Below are 22,784 nucleotides of genomic sequence, written 5' to 3'. Positions count from 1 at the left end.
AACTCATTTTTATTAAGGAAGCTGCAATAAACCACCAACAGTAATATATATATATATATATATATATATATATATATATATATATATATATATATATATATATATATATATTACTGTTGGTGGTTTATTGCAGCTTCCTTAATAAAAATGAGTTGGCAAAACGAGTTGGTTCCTGCTCTGTTCTACAGATCAAGAAAATAACAACTAATTCTTATAATCAGAGTTCCCTTCGACTCTATACCTGTACGACTGTTTTAAAAACAATAAGGATCCCTTCTACAGATCAAGAAAATAACAACTAATTCTTATAATCAGAGTTCCCTTCGACTCTATACCTGTACAACTGTTTTAAAAACAATAAGGATCCCTTCTACAGCTCAAGAAAATAACAACTAATTCTTATAATCAGAGTTCCCTTCGACTCTATACCTGTACAACTGTTCCACGTTAAAGTCGGCAGTTACCAGCTGATAGATAGCCTACATGACAGAAGTGACGTAGCACAATCGTTGTGGAAGAGAGGATGGTCAAGATGGCACACCGGTGGTCTGGCCGATCTTCTCTGCACTCGATGAGTCGAGAACAGCCCACTGAATGGCTGGGCACCGGTTTATCTAGTCCCGGGTGGAAGGATATTTCCAGAACTATTTGCACGCATGTGATCGCCAGGAAATAGTTCACTGATCGTTGCATCCCCTTTCCCTGCTGCTGGTTGATGCCCTCTGAGGGACATTGGCTGCACGTACGTGTTTGTTGTCAACTGTGGTAATGGCTTGTAAACACTCTGGCATAGGCCAGACTTTGCAGCAGAGTCGGCTACCCGCATCACTGGCCTGTCTGCGGTGTAGCTGCTGCAGTAGATGTCTGTTGTGACTGCAGCAATCCTCCCCCCATCCCTCCCAGGGGTGAGGCGAAGGCACATCTCGATGTTGGTCCCTGGTTCCGCTGGTCGAATGAGACCACAATTGGCGGCAGAGGTGCTGGTGGCGGAGGGAGCCCCATCGACATCCACAGGTGGGGGGACCTGCCCACGGGGATTCTGCGAAAGCCCACGTCAGCTACGATGACCGCTGCAACATCGATGGCTGCAACTGTGGCGGCTGCGATGGTGGCAGCTGCAACGGTGAACTCCTGGCCTTCCAGAAGACCTCAGATCGAAGGTGCGGTGCTGGAGACAACAGCAGTGTCGGGCCTGGCCCACGATAGTGCCGTAGCTGGTTGAAGTGCTTCTGACAGAGGGAACCACCATCGAGGACGACAGTTGCCACGGTGCGGCCAAAAAGTGTGGAGACTTTGGTGGGAACCCAGCAGGGGCAACCCTTGGGAAACACCAACGCCCAGACAGGATCCTGTGGAGAGAACTGCAGCTGGACAAGGGGAAGCAGGAAACAGGAGAGACAAGGACATCCGATGAGGGTGGTCATGCAGCTTCTCTGCCGGAGAGAACTCATAGTGACCAGAAGAACGATAAGTAGACAGGAGGAGGCCAGGGCAGCTGCCTGGGAGTGATGCTGACACAGTTTGGCCATCTGCGATTTAAATGTGCGGACAAAAGTTTAGGCCTACCCACTGGGTGTGAGATGGAATGGCGCCATATGGAGTAGTTGGATGCCCAGTGTAGTACAGAAGGAAGTAAACTCTACCAATGTAAACTGCGGGCCATTGTCCATCACAATCGCCTTCGGTAGACCCTCGACGGTGAAAATATGAGAGACGGCTTGAATGGGTTGAGCCGCAGTCATCAAGGACAAGCATGTGATGTACGGAAACCCACTGCTGGCGTTCACCAAAATGAGTGAGTAGGACCCTAGGAATGGACGTAAAAAATCCAGATGGAGCCGGGACCACAGGGCGGCAGTCAGAGGACACGGAAGCAGGTATCGTGGCAGCACTAATTACTGACTCTGACAGGAGGAGCAGGAAACCACCATGTGGGTGATGTCGCTGTCCATTCCCCACCAACAGACATGTTGGCGGGCGAGGTGCTTTGTCAGGCTGATCCCCCAGTGCCTGACATGTAGGAGTGCGAGGACCAGCTGATGGAGGGAGGACAGTATCAGGACATGCCAGCGATCAGTGTCCCCTAAGAGAAGAAGAACTCTGTCACGAACGGAAAAGTCATTGCAGTGAGGCCAGTAAGCCCAAACCTCCAGGTCTGACACCTGACGACAATTGGAGGGCCACTCGAGTTGAACGTGGTGCAGAATCATCGAGAGAACCAGGTCCGAGACCATGTGCTATGCAACGAGCCAGGCATTCAGTGGCAATGCAGCGATGGCAGAGGAGGCAGCACCATCCAGATGAAAACAAGCAACCAGATCAGCACTGAAGTCGGAATCCCCCCCTCCCCCCCGACCTCCGCCCCCCCCCCCCCAAAAAAAAGCGCTGGCATGGAGGGCTGTGGCCTGGTAATGGATGTCATAGGTGGTAGGTGTACCCTGCAAGGAACAATGCCCAGCGCTGCAGGCGGTGAGCAGTCTGGGTAGGGATGGCGGATGTGCCGTCGAACACAGAGACCAAGGGCTGTGGTCTGTGTAGAGTGTGAACCAGTGGCCGTAGATGAAGTTGTGGAACTTCTTTGAATCTAAATATGATGGCTAAGGCCTCCTTCTCTATGTTGCAATAGTTGTGGCATGCATGTGATAGTGTTTTTGAGACGAAAGCCACTGGGCACTCAACACCGTCAACGATATGAGACAACACAGCCCTCAGCTCATAATCCGATGCATCAGCAGCCAAAAGTAGAGGCTTGCCGGGGTCGTATGGGATGAGGCACAGTGGAGCAAAAAGAGCAGATTTGAGACGCTGGAAAGTCTGGCGACCAGGTCCAGGGAACATTCTTGTGAAGCAGGTGATGCAGAGGCTCTGCCAGAGCTGCAGCATGTGGGATGAAATGCCGATAATAGGTGAGTTGACCCAAGATGGATTTGAGCTGGGAGATGTTTGTCAGCGTCGGGAGCCGCTGAATGGCCTCGAGGTACTGCAACGTTGGTCGAATGCCCGCGGCACTCAAGAAGTGGTCGAGAGAGGTCAAAAAAATTGACATCTGACCCTGTTGCACCAGCCTGCACATCCTCAAAAAGTTACCAAAGAATCTCTGGTAAGTCCGGGGCCGAGATCCCTGTGACTAAGATGTCATCTAAGTAATTGGCGGTACTGGGGACCTCCTTAGTCACAGACTCTAGAAAGCATTGAAAGATGGCTGGAGCATTGGTGATCCCAAAGGGCAGGCAGATGTACCAGAAGAGCCCAAAGGCAGTACTGATGATGAGGACCTCTTGAGAAGCAGCATCGACTGGCAGCTGCAGGTATGCTTCCCTAAGATCAATCTTTGCAAAGATCTTTCCACCCACCAAGTTGGACAAAATATCACCGACCTTCAGGATAGGGTAAGAGTCAATGACTCGCTGGGCATTGACAGTGGCCTTAATATTGCCACATACCCGGAGGGACCCATTCGATTTTTCGAGGATGACAATGCGCCAATCGGTCTAACAAGGGAACCTCCCCATCGCACCCCCCTCAGATTTAGCCATAAGTTGGAACAGTGGATAGGCCTTGAAAAACTGAGCACAGATCAATCGAGAAAACAGGAAGAAGTTGTGTGGAACTATGAAAAAAATTAGCAAAATATATGAACGGAGTAGTCCACGTGCAACATATGCCACTTCAAGGATAATGTGCAGTCAGGAGCGCCGTGGTCCTGTGGTTAGCGTGAGCAGCTGCGGAATGAGAGGTCCATGGTTCAAGTCCTCCCCCGAGTGAAAAATTTACTTTCTTTATTTTCGCAAAGTTACGATCTGTCCGTTCATTCATTGACGTCTCTGTCCACTGTAATAAGTTTAGTGTCTGTGTTTTGCGACCGCACCGCAAAACCGTGCGATTAGGAGACGAAAGGATGTGCCTCTCCAATGGGAACTGAAAACATTTCATCGCAAGGTCATAGGTCAACCGATTCCTCCACAGGAAAACATGTCTGATATATTCTATACGATACTGTTGACGGCATGTGCGTCACATGATAGTAATATGTTGTCGACCCACCTAACTTGTACACTTGGCGAGTGGGTAAAAAGATTCTTCTACCTTGCCTGATTTAGGTTTTCTTGTGGATGTGATTATCACTCCCGAAAAAGTGATCGCATCAGACGGACAGATAACAATTGCCTGAAAACAAAAAAATAAAAATTTTCAGTCGAGGGAAGACTTGAACCAAGGACCTCTCACTCCACAGCTGCTCACACTAACCACAGGACCACGGTGCTCCTGACTGCACATAACCCTTGAAGTTGCATATGTTGCACGTGGACTACTCAGTTCGTATATTTTGCTAATTTTTTTCATAGTTCTACACAACTTCTTCCTGTTTTCTTGATTGATCTGTGTTCAGTTTTTCAAGGCCTATCCTCTCTGCCAACTTATAAACTAAATCTGAGGGGGGTGCGATGGGGAGATTCCCTTGTAAGAACTCCAACCTCCACAAGGTGACGCAGTTCCTTGTGTAGGGCATCCTGCAGGGAAAAAGGCACTGGACGAGCCTTGTGAAACTTCAGAACATCTGAGGGAAGTAGTTCAATGTGCACTTGAAACCTGACATCCCCAGAGAAGAATTAAAGAAGACGTCAGGGAAGGAATCGAAAAGCTACTGTAAAAGAGCATCAGGGGACACAGTTTGAACTGCAGAGGAAGAATCATAGATCTCAAGGCAAACAGAATGAAAAAGATCCATCCCCAACAGTTTAGGGGCTGTGGAGGCGACTAGGACCAAAACTCGGGTGGTGACATCATGACAGACACACTGCACCTGCGCCAGGAACCAGCCCTGCATGTGGATAATGTCGTTACTATAGCTTGTCAAGGGTGTCAGGAATGGGTGGAGTGTTGGAGCACCCAAGCAGGGGTGAGAGTTGGTGTCAATAATATTGGTGGAGGACCCTGTGTCCAACTGCAGACAGAGGGGAGTCCTGTTGATCTGGACCGTCAGAGCGATGGGCCCCGCCAAGTGTGGAAGGACTGACTGGACAAAGGAGGCACTCAGCAGCTGGTCAGAATCTTCCAAGACCAAGTCTGGAGCATCCAACTCCATGAGGTCCACCTCCACTGACGAAGAGGAGCGGCAAATGTTGGCTCGATGACCCTCCGTCCCACAAGTGGAACAGACCACCCACTGGAAACGACAATCACGGTGTGGGTGCGAAACACAAAAGCATTAATGACAGGAGGGCAGCTTCTGATGTTGCTGAGCCCGAGAACTCATAACCTGGTCTGGATGAGGAGGCAGCAGTGGGGGGCCTGCCACGGGCCGTTGGCGTGGTCCAGCGGATGTGGCTCTGAGCAACACTGGGACAGCCGTGTGGCAAAGACCTGTGGTGAGGCATGGAGCACCACAGACAAATGGGAAGACTGTTCATGGGCACGAATGACTGACAGACACATGTCCAAGAAGGGATCCTTCAGCTTCAACAGATCCGTTCGCAAGGCATCGTCAGGAGCATGGACCAGAATCACGTCGTGAACGAGGGCCGAACCATATGACTGCTCACACCCTGGGTTGCACTAGAGAACTGGCAGTCCCGGGAGAGCCTTTGAAGGCAAGTGATCCATTCCCTGTAAGACTGCAATGGAAGCTTCTGACAGCTGAAGAACATGTGGTGAGCTGTCGCAACGTGTACCTGGGCATAAAAATACTCTGTTAAACTGGTGGTCAGCTGTTCATAAGGGAGGGCACGTGGCTCTACCTCTGGATGCAACTGTTGCACTAAGCGATAAATGTCAGGACCCACACAGGCAAGAAAAAACACACAACGCTAGCTGGTGTTGTTGATTCCATGGGCAAGGAAATGTTGTTCCAAGCAAACGGCATAATTACTCTACTGTTCAGTAGACTTGTCAAATGGCAGGAACGCAGCAGGAGTGGCCGATGCCGGAACCCCCAGAGGAACACTAGTCAAAGCCTGCAGATGCTGAATCAGAAGTTCATTTGTCTGTTGCATACGATCCAATAGCTGAAGGACGCGAGCTGACGGCGCATCTAAACCTGGAATACCGTCAGCCAGGGTAACAAACAATGGAGAAATGCAGGAATTCAAACAAACTCGTCGCCACTGCTAAATCTACAGAGCAAGAACCAACTGGTTTTTATTAAGGAAACTACAAAAAAACCACCAACAATAACACACTCTTCAAAACCAAAAAGCAATAAGGATCCATTCTGCGGATCAAGCAAATAGCAACTAATTCCTATACCCAGACTTCCCCTAGACTCTGTACCCCTACAACTGTTTCACGTCAAAGTCGGCTGTTAGCAGCTGGTAGATAGCCTAGATGATGGAAGCGAGGTAGCACAATTGTTGCGGAAGAGAGGATGGTTGAAGTGGCACACCACTGGACCGGCGATCTTCTCTACACAAAACAAGTCGAGAACTGCCTGCTGAACAGCTGGGCGTCAGCTATCTAGCCCCGGGCAGAAGGATATTTCCGGGACTATTTGCACACATGTGATAGCCAGGAAATAGTTCGTTGATCTCGCACCCCCATCCTCTGCTGCTGGTTGATGCCCTCTGATGGACGTTGGCCATACCTACGTGTTTGTTGTCAACTGTGGTACTTGCTTGTACACAATCTTGCGTTGGCCAGACTTAGCAGCGGAGTTGGCAACACGCATCGCTGTTGTGTCTACGGTGTTGCTGCTGCGGTAGGCATTTGTGGTGACTGCCACACTTTCCATGCCTTGGTAAATATTTTGGAGCTTTCTACTTCAAGTTTCAGTCTGCTCTCAGTTCTGTAATAATTTAAGTGGGACAACTTTCCTGGAGGCAATAAATTCAAGAACTTTGTTATGAATACTTTGACAATTTACTGTCAAAACTTTGTCAGTTGAAGAGGTCTACTCTTTACACAATCTAATTTCACACTCTGCATATCGACTAGTGAGCATTCATCAAATGACCTCAACCTACCACATAGCCTAAAACAAAAACCCATATGCATCCCAAGGACTCACTACCTGAGTAACTGTTTCCTTTGTGTAGTGCACCCCTGACCTACCATAGGGAATCTTACAACTCTGCACCCCATTCCCACAGGTCCAGAAATCTGCAGCTATAACTATCACAGAACTGACGGAGCCTCTAGGTTAGACCCTCCACTTGGCTCCAAGCCACAGGAGCTGATTTACTCTGGGAACGATGTTGCAAACTGGGAGCTCTTCTTTCTCCCCACAAGTGAGGCCAGCAACCTTTGCCACTTCTGCCAGCCACTTGTACAAACTGAGGAGGTCCTCATTACCCAGCAAAAAGTGTAAATGGTGCCAACACAAGCAACAACTTGCAGACTACTGCACCCTGCATCCTCAATAGCTGCAGGCAGGGCCTGCTCCACATCTCAGATAAGCAGATGAGCCCCCCCCCCCCCCCCGCCCCCCACCCCCAGCGACAGACACACTGAGTGCACATTGGAATTCATTCCAGCTCTGTATGCTATTTCCTTGAGGGGTTCCATAATGTGCGTAACATTGGAGCACCCAACAACTAGTAAATCCTCTCTCCCATCTGTGTGCTTCAAGCCTATTCTGTGGCCTCTGTCCACACACAGGGTGAATGGGTAAGGCCAGACAGCCAGCCTCCACACTGACTTTCCATCTCAAGTGATGTGACAGCGTAACAAACTGCCACTCACCCTGCAGTGAGTGTGGATACTCCAAGTTGGATACACTAGAAGTGAAACAAGTGACACCTGAAGTGTCCCATATGATGTGCCAGTTCCTCCACTGTCACCACACCTTGAGGCAGCACCCTGCAGACAGCTGACCATGGTCATAAGTGTCTTTAGCTGTCTGCTCACCGTGGTCAGCTCCTCCTGTGTCTGCACCCAGCACACACACACACCCTATCCATCTTACTACTAACAACTTAATAATTAAACTATGAAAACAAACAAAAAAGCTAAATATGCTACTTGTTAGTTCCCTGGTGCTTCACCAATGAAGGCTGATTGGCTCCACAGGGTAGCCAGTGGCTGCACAAAGTAGAATTTCAATACTTATGACAACCAGTGGTAGGTCTTCTTTTGATCTCTGACTATTATAGTTTCACATAGAAATGTTAAAACTGATGGACTGTATCATGCTTTCAAGCATAGAGCTGATATGTATTATTGGTAATGGAAGTGAAACAGAACAATTTACTTGTTCTCCTAATGTAAAAATTGTGGCAATCTGGACACTTCATCTGGTATGCACATAGTTTTTAAATTGTTCTGTTTTCCTATATTAGCATCCATCTCATTTTGTTGGTAGTATGGAAATAATATGTCCTTTCTGTAGAGTCGTTCACCACAGAAATCAGGTCGGGGATGTTGATTCACAGTTCAGAGATTGGCTCTAGATGTTTAGGGTACCGCCCCATAGACAACCGTATAGCATCTGTAGCCACCGACCAACGGCCACTCCAAAGACATGCCCACCTCACCTGACACAGGCAGTGCAGCTATGAAAGAGTATAACAGGCTACCATCACCCTTCAGTTGTAGTGTTCTACTCCTGTGGATACTCTGCATCTATAGTGATACTACATTGTTAATATAGACTTGGTGCTGGACTTGGATTATTCTGGAGTGTGTCCTGTACTTGCATGCACTTGTGTTCCACTGCAACCTATTGAATTTAAGTAAACAATTTTTAACTAACAGCTGTTGTGTCTTTCATTCTCTGCTTTCTTCCACATCAACCACACACCACTATAGGACACAGCACACCCCATACTGATACCTTCTAAATCTGCTAGCTGTTCTGCATGTAATTTTTCCAATGAGTGGAACATTGAAGTACTGTGTTGTTCATGTGTAACAGCAGTAGTAGTAGTAATGACAGTAGCAGCCTTCAGTCCTGAGACTGGTTTGATGCAGCTTTCTGCACTAGACTATCCTGTACTGGTTTCTTCATCTCTGCATAACTTCTGCAACCTTCATCCACTCGAGCATTTTGCTCCAACACACTATGAATGTTCCAGAATTTTATGAATAGACCTCGTGTACTGATTGCAGATGGCTCATTATTTTTAAATACCTCAACCAGATAACCAACAACATTAGGAAACAGATAGACTACTAGTCACTGTAAATATGAAATGATGAGTTTCAGCCAAGCACAATGTAAAGACTGTTACACATTTAACTTTTAGCCAAAATCTTCTTCAGAAAAGTAAATACACGCACATTCACACAAGCAAGCGCACCTCATGCAGACACGACCACCCTATCTGGCAGGTTTTACTGGAATGCAACTGTCACATTGAGCAGCAATTTGTAGTCAGCTGACAGTGAATTCATTCCAGATTACCACTCAACATGACAACCGCATTCTGATCTGAGCTGCCAGAGATGGAAGTCGTTTGAGCTTCAGGTGTGCTTGCTTCAGTGAATATAAGTGTCTGTGTTTTCTTTTCTGAAGAAGGCTCTTGTAAACATAAATTATTTAGATTGTAATAACAGTTAGTTTAGTACAAATTACTCATTACATGTGTATAAGTGCGCTTTTTAAACTTGCTATTAAAGGTATCACTTTCCTTTATGTATTAGTCCAGAAAACAAGAAAAAAAAGATCATAAGGTCAGGTTGTAATATTATATTTGTTTGCATTGTGGCACAGTTAACTTAGAGAATTCTACTTAACTGTTCTGTTTTCCTTTCCAACAATTTAATCTGAGTGGGTCCATTTACTGTTAAGTACATATTACCAGAAAGTAGCATAAATCTTAATGTGTTTGATTTAGAATCTTTTGCACTAATTGGTTGTTTATAAGCAGTGTGCTTACAATAAAGTTACACTCTGTTGTGAGTAGGATAATTTAACTGTTACTGCAGTTGGGTATGTGCTAAGTTCTTGTTGTAAGTGGAAATAAATAACTTTTTACATTATATCATACACCTGAAACACTAACCTGTAGGCCTGCTAATAAGTAATGAAAATTTGTGTAGTGTAAAGTGTGGATGTTGCTGTAGGATAGTCAAAGAGGGAGAGGTGAGTGTAGACTGTGGGTTGGAATTTCACTGGAATGACAGTAATAGGGACTGAGCAGGGAACTCAATGAGATTCTCCCATGGAACTGTAGGATTTGCAAAAAAGATAAGAGGATCACTGAGCAGGAGGCGAAGATTTGTGCCCTTCAGGCTGAATAAGATCACACAAAATTTGGACTACATAAGTTGAAGGGCACAAAGATCTTGGCAACTGCATAAAAGTAACAAGCAAAGGATGGAAGTAGACCAGTTCTTCAACTTAATCTACATCTGAGTTAACAGTATCGAATAAATCTGACTTGTTACCTGAAGTAGGAGGAGAAGAATCTCATCCAGCTGTAGGTCACAGTAATATGCAGCAGACCTCTGGCAAAGACACCCACTGTAGGCTGGTACCAAAAGAGAATAGGATGAAAAGAGTCTTGCTGCTCTAAATAGTAGTCATGGGAGGGGTGTAGGCCAGATGTAACATGACAAATTAAGGACAGGGTACAAGGTCACAACTATTGTGAAGCTAATTGCTAGCCTTAGCAGTTGACAGAGGATATAGGGAATTTGTGCAAAGGTTTTGGCAAAGAGGATAAGCTTATTATAGTTGGTGGAGCATGGAACAGCCTGGCTAAGAACAGTAATTACAGAATTATGGGCAACCTGGATGAAATAGGAGCAGCAGTTACACCCACAAATGTGAGTTTTGCTGAGGTCCTGCATTGCCATTGGCAGCCCTGGGTAAACACTGCTGTGAGCCACATGGACAGTGAGTTGAGCAGGCTGCTGCTGACTGAAACAAAATCTCATGTGAGTGCAGAGCCAGTTGCTATAATTGGGAGATGGGAATATACTAGATATGACCTACACCTGAATTGGAGATGGAGAGATAGGTTGGCTGAGCTTCTTGGAGATAATATACAGGGGACCACCATCATATGTAGCAAGATCCCTATGGTTACTGCTGTCATAGGGACACTTGTTTCAGGTTAGAATCTGGATTCAGGCTCCCCATTTTGAAAAAAGTAAAAATAACAAGAGAGTCCCATAAAATGCTTAATAATGTTCAGAAAAGTAAGTTTAGTTCATTTCATCAAAATATTACAGGACTGAGTAGTAAGGTAGAAGAACTTCTTGTCTCCAGAATGAGATTTTCACTCTGCAGTGGAGTGTGCGTTGATATGAAACTTCCTGGCAGATTAAAACTGTGTGCCCGTCCGAGACTTGAACTCGGGACCTTTGCCTTTCACGGGCAAGTGCTCTACCAACTGAGCTACCAAAGCACGACTCACGCCCGGTCTCACAGCTTCACTTCTGCCAGTATCTCGTCTCCTACCTTCCAAACTTTACAGAAGTTCTCCTGCGAACCTTGCAGAACTAGCACTCCTGAAAGAAAGGATATTGCTAAGCCATGTCTCCGCAATATCCTTTCTTTCAGGAGTGCTAGTTCTGCAAGGTTCGTAGGAGAGCTTCTGTAAAGTTTGGAAGGTAGGAGACGAGATACTGGCAGAAGTGAAGCTGTGAGACCGGGCGTGAGTCGTGCTTCGGTAGCTCAGTTGGTAGAGCACTTGCCCGTGAAAGGCAAAGGTCCCGAGTTCGAGTCTCGGTCGGGCACACAGTTTTAATCTGCCAGGAAGTTTCATATCAGTGCACACTCCGCTGCAGAGTGAAAATCTCATTCTGGAAACATTCCCCAGGCTGTGGCTAAGCCATGTCTCCGCAATATCCTTTCTTTCAGGAGTGCTAGTTCTGCAAGGTTCGCAGGAGAGCTTCTGTAAAGTTTGGAAGGTAGGAGACGAGATACTGGCAGAAGTGAAGCTGTGAGACCGGGCATGAGTCGTGCTTCGGTAGCTCAGTTGGTAGAGCACTTGCCCGTGAAAGGCAAAGGTCCCGAGTTCGAGTCTCGGTCGGGCACATAGTTTTAATCTGCCAGGAAGTTTCAACTTCTTGTCTGTTTGGAAAATTCAAAGAGCTCTGTAAAGATAGACATCCTGTGCCTGTCTGAGCACACATAACCAGAGTGTTAGATAAGTTACATATAAAAAATTACACTATTGCAGCTTAGTCATGCAGAAATAATACTGGAAAAGGAGGAGTTGTTACACACATTAAGACAGAACACAAGATCGACAACATTGAGACAAGTAGATTTTGTAGTGATCAGCACACAAAAGTGTGTTCTTGAGAATTGATGTAACTATATATAGATCCCCACTGGGAAATTTTGAACTATTTATGAGGAATCTGGATTCCTTATTGTGACATTTGTCACACAACAGCAAGCAGTTAATAGTCTGAGTTGACTCAGGGTAGAGTTTCTAAAGGATCCTCACAGGAAAAATGATCTGGAAACCTTATTTGGATCCTACAATTTTGTCTCGGTAATTAACTTTTCAAGACGAGTGGATAAAGGCAGTAGGACCCTAACCGATAATGTTTTCTTTGCTGAAACTCAAAGTAAGAAAATTACTGTTTATCCAGTAACAAATGCTTTCTCTGATAATGACACGCAGTTAGTTAGGATGAATAACATAGCACCTTACAGTATGGATACTCCTAGTGGAAATCAGTTAGCACAATTAATGACTCCAGGACAAACGTTTTTAAGAGTAGTTTACAGGACATGATATGAGGTGTAATTTATAATGAACCAAATGCTAACATAAAATTTCATCTATTCCATGATAAATTAATATCATTATTTGAAAACAGCTTTCTACATAAGCTTATCAAAAAGGACACTAAACGGCCAAGTAAAAGACCATGGATCACTAGATGGATTAAAATATCTTGTGATAGGAAAAGGGAAATGTGTCTTTTAGCAAAAACAAATAGGGATCCCAAAGTAGCTGCACACTACAAAAACTACTCAAAATTACTAAGAAAGGTTATTAAAAAATCAAAGAACATGTACATCAAGTTAGAAATCAGTACTTCCGACAACAGACTTAAGGATAGCAGTGCAATGAGGGACAAAACAACCAGCCACAGAACAATACACTATTACTATTGAACTAAATAGAAGGGCTATAAATGATGGGTCACTTTACAATCATTTCTAAAATATAGTAGAAAGTACAGGGACAAACAGTTCAAAAGCAAAATCACAGCAGTATGTAGAAAATGTTACTTTCATAAAATTCAGTCATATGAATGTATCACCAACTTTTCTTTGTGAAGTTTAGAAAATTATACATTCTTTCAAAAGTAAAAGCTCATCAGATTTTAAGGTGTTTTCTATAGAGAACTAAAAATTTGTTCCCAAGTAATAAGTCCAGGCTAATCTAAAATATGTGATGCATCACTAACTCAAGGCATTTTTCCAGAGAGACTGAAATTCACTGTTGTTAAACCTCTCTTTAAGGAAGGTGACAAGAGATTCTCCAAAATTTTTGACAAGGTGATGTATTCTAGAATAGTGTCTCACCTTAGTAACTACAGTATCCTTATTATCACAGTTTGTGTTTCAGACGGACTGAGAACGCCATTAACACATCCACTCACCCAATTTTACAAGCATTAAATAATAAAACAGTGCTTGCTGCTATTTTCTGTGACCTCTCTAAGGCATTTCACTGTGTGAATCACAGTAATCTCCTAGATAAAATAATGTTTTATGGGACTGATGGTACAACCAACCAATGGATAATGTGACATCTAACCAAAAGAATGCAGAATGTTGTACTTAGTAATTGAAGCAATATGGTCTAGGGACTTAATTCTGACGGGGGAGAAACCACGAACGGGGTTCCTCAAGGTTCAATCTTATGTCCACTACTGTTCCTCATGTATGTAAATGATCTTCTGTTTAGTATAGATTAAGCAGAGTCAGTTCTTTTTGCAGATGACACCAGTGTTGTAATTCAATCCAAGCATACATACAAAAATATATGAAAAGGCAAACAAAGTTTTTAAAAGTATCATTGACTGGTTTTCTGCAAATGGTCCCACCCTCAATTTTAAAAAGACAACATATTCAGTTCTGCACATCCAGAGGTACTACACCAATGATGAGTGTAACAAATGGTGAGGAAATAATAAATAGGATGTAAACTTCACATTTCTATGGGATGCATACTGACGAGCATTTAAATAGGGAAAAACACATTTTGGAACACCTAAAACAACTCAGTTCAGCCAAATTCGTGTGCAGAAACATTGAAAATCTTGCGGAAAAAGCATATCAGTAAGCTGACATATTTTTATTCAATAATGTCACATGGAATAATGTTCTTGGGTAACTCACTTAAGAAAGAAAGTGTTCACTGTGCAAAAATGTACTGTGTAATAATAAGTGGTGCTCAGCCATGATCATCTTGTAGACATCTAAAACTTTGAACATAGCTGCTAAGGTTCAGTGACCGTGTCAGAATTATATCATAACAAATAAGGCCTCAGTCACAAATATTAAGTCAAAATTGACCAGGTTTCGATGCTACTATGAGTGTCGTCTTCAGAATTAAACTAACTGTTCTAAAACATATTAGGTATATAATACATTAATAAAATTAAAGTTTGTATTGACTGGAAAGAGATGCAGTACTTACAAGTCACATTTTTAAAAAATCTAAGCCAGAAAGGTGACGTCATAAATAGTTGTAAATAAGATGGCGAGCCGCTAAGGGCTGCTCGTACTTGAATGAACAAGGGTTGCCCTTAGCGGCTCGCCATCTTATTTACAACTATTTATGACGTCGACTTTCCGGCTTAGATTTTTTAAAAATGTCACTTGTATGTACTGCATCTCTTTCCAGTCAGTACAAACTTTCATTTTATTAATGTATTATATACCTAATATGTTTTAGAACAGTTAGTTTAATTCTGGAGACGACGCTCATACCAGTGTCGAAACCTGGTCAATTTTGACTTAATATTTTTGACCAAGGGCTTATTTGTTCTAATATTGTAGACATCTGTTTAAGGAGTTGGGCATTCGGACTACTGCTTGACAGTATATTTATTCCCTTATGAAGTTTGTTGATCCGCTACAGTTCAAAAGAAACAATGAAGTAAATGATTGCAATACCAGACGGAAAAATAACATTCATTACTCCCCATTAAGGTTGTTTTTAGCACAAAAATGGGTGCACAATGCTGCAAAAAAATTTATTTTGATCACTTACCCAATGATACAAAATGTCTGTCAGACAGCAATGTAAATTTGATTACAAACAGAAAGTTTCTCCTTGACAACACCTTTTATTTTGTAAAAGACTCTGTATTATCATAATGTGTAAAAGGTGGTGGGTAGGAATTACTGACACACATCTGTATATCTATTTCCTTTTTGGAAGAAAGCTAACAATTGTTCAGAATGTAACTGTGTGCACAAATTAATTTGTGATGTGAATGTAAAATGACTCATTCCACATCATTACAATCTATTGTGCAAAATGATCTATGTAACATGTTACTAATTAACTAACAAACTCCTAATATTACAACCTGGAGTTTCCAGTGTTCAACCTAATAAACATATACACAGTAAACCTAATAAACATATACACAGTAAGCCCACAGACAAAAATGTCAGTTAATAACATTTAACACAATAGTTAATAACATATCATTTAATCAGCAAATGTAAGCTGCTATTTAAACATGGGCTGAGGCTCAAAACTGCTCATAGAAAAGTAAGATATTAATTGAAAAAAATTCTGATTAGTTACTGAATTTTCTTCTGAGAAAATAACTTTTTTTTAGATACTCAAATGCATCTCTTGGTCATTATAATAATAGAAATAACATCATCAGTTGACATCTACTGTGACAGAGAAATGAAGTCTGCCATACAGCAATCAATCCAATTATATCACAGACCTCTGACCAGTCTTTGTACTTTTGTTTATAAACAGCTATCACTTGAATTTCTGCATATCTTGACAATATTAATAATCTACATTTCAAATAGTTTTACACTAAATGCTGAAAGTAATTTCAGTACAATCCTTGGTCTCACGTTAGTACTGTTGTTTTGTAAGGCAGATGTCTCAAGGGTGATGTTCTGGGTCAGACTTGGAGGTAGCTTCTAAATGTGATATTACTATTACCAACCATGGGCCTTGCTGTGGTTGGGTGGCTTGTGTGTTACAATAATGCAGATATCTGTACTGTGGGTGTAAACATGTGAAGCTGGGTGGCAGCCTTTTCAGTTGTTAAAGGGACAACAGCTTGGATGACATATCATCTGGCCTTGTAATATTAGCAAAAATGGCCTTCTTGTGTGTGTACAGCAAATGGGTGAAAGCAAGGAGGAATTAAAGTCATTACATTTCCCAATGACATGCAGCTCTACTGCATGGCTTAATGATAATGTCATCCTCTTAGGTCAAATGTTCTGAATATGCAAAAATCAAATTTTCAGGCAGGGACTACTCAGGATGACTCTCTCATCACAAAAAATAAAACTGCCATTATATATGTTGGAGTGTGGAATGTTAGATACCTTAATCAGGTAGGAAGGTTATGCGAAATTAAAAAGAGAACTGGATATGCTGTCATTAGATACAGTGGGAAATAGTGAAATGCGGTGGCATGAAGAACGAGGTTCCAACTTGTGAGTACAGGTAGTCAACACAAAATCAAATATGGGTAATGCAGGTTTAGGTCTAATAATAAATAGGAAAATAGAAATGTGGGAAGTTATTATCAACAGCATAGTGACTGCATTATCACAGCCAAAAAGATACAAAGTCAATACCCAGACTGAAACAGTGTATGATGAAATAAAAAAGAAAAAGATTCAGAGAGTGTAGGGAGACAAAAATTTAAGTGTGATAGAAGACTGGAATTTGATAGTAGGTAAAAGAAGAGAAGGCAAAATAGTAGGAAAACAAGGACTGGGCACAAGGAGTGGAACAGGAAGCTGCCAGGTGGAATTTTGGAATGAGCACAATTTAATCATTGCTAATACATTGTTTAAGAATCATGAAAGAAGGCTGTATATGTAGAAGACTCCTGGAGATATATAAGGGTGCTAGATATCTTACATAATGCTAATAGAAATATTCTGAAACTTGATTTTACACAGCAATAATTTCCAGGAGCACATGCAGATGCTGACCATAATTGATTGTTAATGAAATTTAAACTAAATTAGAGAAATTGCAGAAAGGTAGGAAAATGGTTCAAATGGCTCTAAGCACTATGGGACTTAACATCTGTTGTCATCAGTTCCCTGGACTTAGAACTACTTAAACCTAACTGACCTAAGGACATCACACACATCCATGCCTGAGGCAGGATTCGAACCTGTGACCGTAGCAGCAGCGCGGTTCCGGACTGAAACGCCTAGAACCACTCGGCCACAGCGGCTGGCAGAAAGGTAGGCAATTAGATAGATCCTGTATAACTAGAGATTGTTGAGAGTTTCATAGGGGGCATCATGCAACAATTGACTGAAACAGGGGAAAGGAATGCAGTAGAAGATGGATGGGTAGCTCTGAGAGGTGGAATACAAAAGGCAGCAGAGGATCAAGTAGTCAAAGAGACAAGGCCCAGTAGATATTTTTAGATAACTCATGAGATATTGCATTTAAATGACAAAAGGAGAAAACATATATATTTAGCAAATAAAGTAAACAACAGGTAATAAAATAAAAAAAAATATATTGAGATTGACAGAAAGTGCAAAATGACAAAGCAAGAATGGTTAGAAGACAAATGCAAAGCTGTAGAAGCATGCATGAATATAGGGAAGACAGATGTCATCATCAGCAAAGTTAGAGAGACTATAGGAGAAACACCTGCGTGAATATTAAGAGCTCAGACAGTGAGCCAGTACTATGCAAAAAAGCTAAAGCTGAACGGTCGAAATAACATACGTAGTTTGGAATTTAAATAGTGGCAACACTGCTGTGGAAACACTATGCAATAGAATCTAATATTGTCACTGATAGCACACATTGTTGACATACCTACCTTACCTCCGAGGAAACGGACTCACCCGTCCCACGTCACTGGCGTGCACAATTGAGGGAAACACAATCACTTGTGAGCGAGAGGTCTAACATCAAGGTCTTCAAGAGGCGTACGGGGAATCGGCATTGCCATACAGAACAGTGGCATGTTGGGTAAAAGCCTTCAACGAAGGTTAGAAAATGGTGGCAGACATGCATTGGGCAGGTTGTCCTAGCATCTCTGAAGAAGAACTGCATGCTGTTGCCGCATTAGTGGACAGTGATCAGCACCATACAATTCGTGAGCTCGCCCATGAAACCGGATTACTGCATACGACTGTGCTTGGCATTCTGAAGGAAGACCTGGGCATACGAAAAATTGCATCATGATGGGTTCTGCATGACTTGATGGAAATGAAGAAATGGATGCATTATGATGCTCCTCAGATGCACTTGGAGCACTCTGAGCACAAAGGAGAGGCTTTCTTATGCCATATCGTAACACTGGATGAGACATGGGCCACATCGTATGAGCCAATCCAACAAATGGCATCATTATGGGTTGTCACGAAAGTTGAAAGTGCGTCAGAGCCCCAGTACGGTGAAAGTTATGGTGATTCTCATGTACGACTGTGATGGTGTTATCCCAACGCATTACATTCCTCCATGGCAGAGCATCAATGCACAGTATTACTGTTCGGTTTTGGAGCATCACCTGCAACCAGCTTTGCGAAAGAAGCAGCGACACTTTCTGCACAACCCACCCATCATTTTGCATGACAATGGGCAGGTGCATACAGCGCAAGCTGTGGCTGCTCTGTTCGGTCGATGGGACTGGGAAGTACTGTACCATCCACCATACTCCCCGGACTTAAGCCCTTGTGACTTTGATTTGATTCCGAGGATGAAGGAACCACTTTGTGGCATTCGTTTCAGAATTGTTCCAGAGATTCGACAGGCAGTAGACCACTCTATTCACACCATCAACAGAACAGGCTCTGCTAACGGTATACTACGCCTTCCACATCGCCGGCAACGGGTTCTACACAATGCTGGTGACTACTCTGAAAGAAAGTAACAGGTGCAAACATGTAACTCCTTTGTATCGGTTGTGAATAAATAGTTGCCACTATTTAAGTTCCAACCCTTGTATAAAGGCCTGTACAAGGGACATAAACTCGCATGCAATGTTATAGAAAGGGAAAAGGAAGAAGATGAAGGTGAGATTGGAGATATGATACGGTGAGAAGAATTGGACGGAGCACTGAAAGATCTAATTCAGCAAAAGGCCCCATGTCTGGCATCACACAAATAGCACCTATGACCTTACTACCAACCATGCCGCTGTGTATTGCAAGTGACTGCCCTTTTTACCTGCTTACTACATAGACTTTGGCAATCATAAGAAAACATTCCAATGTACACAATAATAGGCAGGATTGTTTTCCTCAGGTCTCCAGTGGTTAACACACATCCAGAGTGTGCTCGTTTCACCACAGGTGTTGCCACAAGTGCTAACACTTCTCGCTGCCACCAGTCATGTGCCTTGAAGCACTGATCCCTGTAATTTTCCGTGACCTGGCTATAAAGGTTGCAGCTCAACTGACTACAGCAGTTATATATCAGAGCAGCTATGTGGCCACATGCTGACTGTTCGCACTTCTTCAGTACAGAGCTCTCCCCTAAGCACAGGTGTAGTTCATCAGGAGTCATGCCATGGCGCTGTTGTCACCTCACAGAGTTCTCATTTCCAAGCAAATGAGACTTGCTCAACTGATGTCCACCTGCATCTGCAGTCCAAAGAACATGTTGCCTGCTGCATTCCAAATGCTGCCCTCACCAAGTGCCTCCTCTGCATGACATCATTGACTTCAATTTCAAGCACCCAACCTTGCAGCATATCAACTACAACCAATTAACCAATTCAAGGAGATTCCACTGCATATTGACAGATGCTATGCTGGCATGAAGCCATGTACCCAAGAAGTATTGTTTTGTTATTCGTAGTGAATCCAGAGACTACTGTTTGTTTGTCATTGACTTAATATGCTTCTATTATTCGGGTTACATGGGTTTTCACATTTTGTAGCATGCACCTTCAACACATGGCCACTTCACCTAGAGTAGATGATGCTCCCTCAGAATTACTGAAATACCCAGGAGAGGCATTCATGATAAAACACTTCATGTGGTGTGCAAGATACAACAGGCAAAATACCCTCAGTTTGCAAGGTGAATGTAATAATTCTATTTCCGAAGAAGTCAGGTTCAGACAGATGATAATATTACTGAACCATCAGGTTAATAAGTCATGGTTTCAAGATACTGACACAAATTATTTAAAGAAAAATAGAAAATCTGGTAAAACGGACCTAGTAGAAAATCAGTTTGGGTTCCAGAAAAATGTACACACATGCAAGGTAATGTTGAACACATGTTCAATCTTAGGACATACACTGAACATTCCCAGGTTCATAGCACTTACAGATTTTAAGAATTTTTTTGGTAATACTGACTTGAATACAGTCTTTAAAATTCTGAAGGATAAAATACAGAGAGCAAATGGTTATTTACAACTTGTACTAAAATCAGATCCATTTATAGGTAACAAAGGACATGAAATAGTTGCAGCAGTTGAAAAGGGAATGAGACAGGGCTATACAATTACAATAAAAAAGCTGTGAAGGAAACCAATGAGAATTTCAAAAAGGGAATTAAAACTCAGGAAGAAGAAATTAAAACTTTGAGGTTTGCCAGTGACATTATAATTCTGTCACATACGGAAGATGACTGAAGAGCAACTGAACTGAATTGACAGTGCCTTGAAAAAAGTTTATAAAATGAATATCAACAAAAGTAACACAATTTAGTACAGTTACATTTGGTGATGCCAAGAGAATTAGATTAGGGAATGAGACACTAAAAGTGGTAGATGAGAGTTTTATTTGAGCAGTAAAATAAGTAGGTAGGACATAAAATCCAGACTGACATCAGCACAAAAAGTATTTCACATTGCATATAAATGCAAATGTTAGGAGTCTTGTCTGAAGGTCTTTGGAGTGTAGCCTTTTACAGAAGCGAAACATCAATGATAAAAAGTTTGAACAATAAGAAATCGTTAGTTTTTTTTATATTTGATGCTACAGGAGAATGCTGAGGATTAGACCAGTATATTAGATAACTTTGAGACAGTACTGAATCAAACTGGGGAAAAAAAGGCATTGGCTGATAGGATGCATCCTGAGGCATCAGGGAACCATCAGTCTGGGAATGGAATGGAGGGAACTATTTGGGTGGAGGGTGGGGGGGGGGGGGGGGGGGAGGGCTGCAAAGGGGGAGACCAGTACATGACCATAGTAATCAGGTTCAGATGGATGTAGACTGCAGCAGTTATGCAGAGATGAATGGGCTTGTACAGGATAGACTACCATGGAGAGATGCATCAAAGCAATCTTTGAACTGAAGATCACAACAACATTATTGTGTATGAGTAATTATAAAAAGGATAGATTGCTGCTCACCATAGATATGACATGCTGAGTTGCACACAGGCACAATGAAAAGACTGCAAGATACTGAGCTTTTGGCCAAGGCCTTCTCCAGAAAGTAAAAAAAAAAAAAACACACACACACACACACACATATATCCCGGGATTGGAATGACTCCTTACTCTCTCCCTTAAAACCCACATCCTTTCGTCTTTCCCTCTCCTTCCCTCCTTCCTGATGAAGCAACCGTTGGTTGCGAAAGCTTGAAATTTTGTGTGTGTGTTTTTTTATTGTGTCTATCTACCAGCGCTTTCCCGTTTGGTAAGTCATGGAATCTTTGTTTTTAATATATTTTTCCCATGTGGAATGTTTCTTTCTATTGAGGGAAACATTCCACGTAGGAAAAATATATCTAAAAACAAAGATGATGTGACATACCAAATGAAAGTGCTGGCAGGTCGACAGACACACAAACAAACACAAACATGTTTGGTGTATTTGTGTGTCTGTCGACCTGCCAGCACTTTCATTTGGTAAGTCACATCATCTTTAAGCAAGCACACTTCATGCACCCATGACCACTATGTCTGGCCACTGTTTTGTGTGTACATACAACATGTTACATTCTGAGCTCAAGTGCTGTGTGTGCACTAAATACATCATATGATTACAAAATATGACCAATGAGCTGGTTATCTGACTAAAATGCCAAATTCCATTAAAACATTATCTCTAAGCTATACCTGTCCTGCACATAAAAGGAAATGACGAGCTCCAGGAGGTGCTGTTATTGGTAAGAAGACTTCCCTCCACACCAGAAGTGAAAGCACTGCTTCTCTATGGTTGAGTTCCAGCAAGCAATGCTGTCGTAAAAATGTGTGAATGTGGACCAGTATACACTGTTCTATGTGCCACGTAAGTAAGTGTCCCTGAAAACAGAAAGCCATTAATACAGCATCCAAGCCTAAAAAATGCTTGTTTCACAAAGTTGCACACTTATAACAAAATAAAACTGTTGGAACATTTCTATGAAAATAATGAAGCAGTATTTAGGACTATCTTTTTTGATGCTGTTGATACTGAAAATATCTTTTACAAAAATGGCTCTGAGCACTATGGGACTTAACTTCTGAGGTCATCAGTCCCGTCGAACTTAGAACTACTTAAACCTAACGAACCTAAGGACATCACACACAGCCACGCCCAAGGCAGGATTCAAACCTGCGACTGTAGCGGTCGCGCGGTTCCAGACTGTAGCGCCTAGAACCGCTCGGCCACTCCGGCTGGCTATCTTTTACATAAATCTGCATATGTGTCATAATGGAAAAATGGAATACAGGAAACAGATGGCATCAACCCTTAGAATTTTAACATCCAATGCACAATGAAGTG

The 22,784-nt window shown here is 42.7% G+C and overlaps 1 protein-coding gene and 2 non-coding genes across 4 annotated transcripts in view; 2 read left to right on the top strand and 1 right to left on the bottom strand.

Moving 5' to 3' along the window:
* Positions 1–22,784, bottom strand: part of LOC126248318 (protein inturned) — a 267,846-nt gene that overhangs the window by 66,672 nt on the left and 178,390 nt on the right. For both annotated transcript variants that reach the window (XM_049949205.1, XM_049949204.1), the window contains exon 13: positions 22,136–22,321. In XM_049949205.1, the coding sequence (XP_049805162.1) occupies positions 22,136–22,321 (186 nt within the window). The remainder of the gene's footprint in view (positions 1–22,135; positions 22,322–22,784) is intronic.
* Trnas-uga (transfer RNA serine (anticodon UGA)) lies at positions 11,546–11,620 on the top strand. Its single transcript has one exon. It is a non-coding gene; the product is annotated as a tRNA-Ser (tRNA).
* Trnas-uga (transfer RNA serine (anticodon UGA)) lies at positions 11,846–11,920 on the top strand. Its single transcript has one exon. It is a non-coding gene; the product is annotated as a tRNA-Ser (tRNA).

The sequence above is a fragment of the Schistocerca nitens genome, chromosome 3 (genome assembly GCF_023898315.1).
Source record: "Schistocerca nitens isolate TAMUIC-IGC-003100 chromosome 3, iqSchNite1.1, whole genome shotgun sequence".
NCBI lineage: Eukaryota > Metazoa > Arthropoda > Insecta > Orthoptera > Acrididae > Schistocerca > Schistocerca nitens.
Note: the sequence above shows the minus strand (reverse complement) of the source record. Positions and strands in the feature narration are given on the sequence as shown.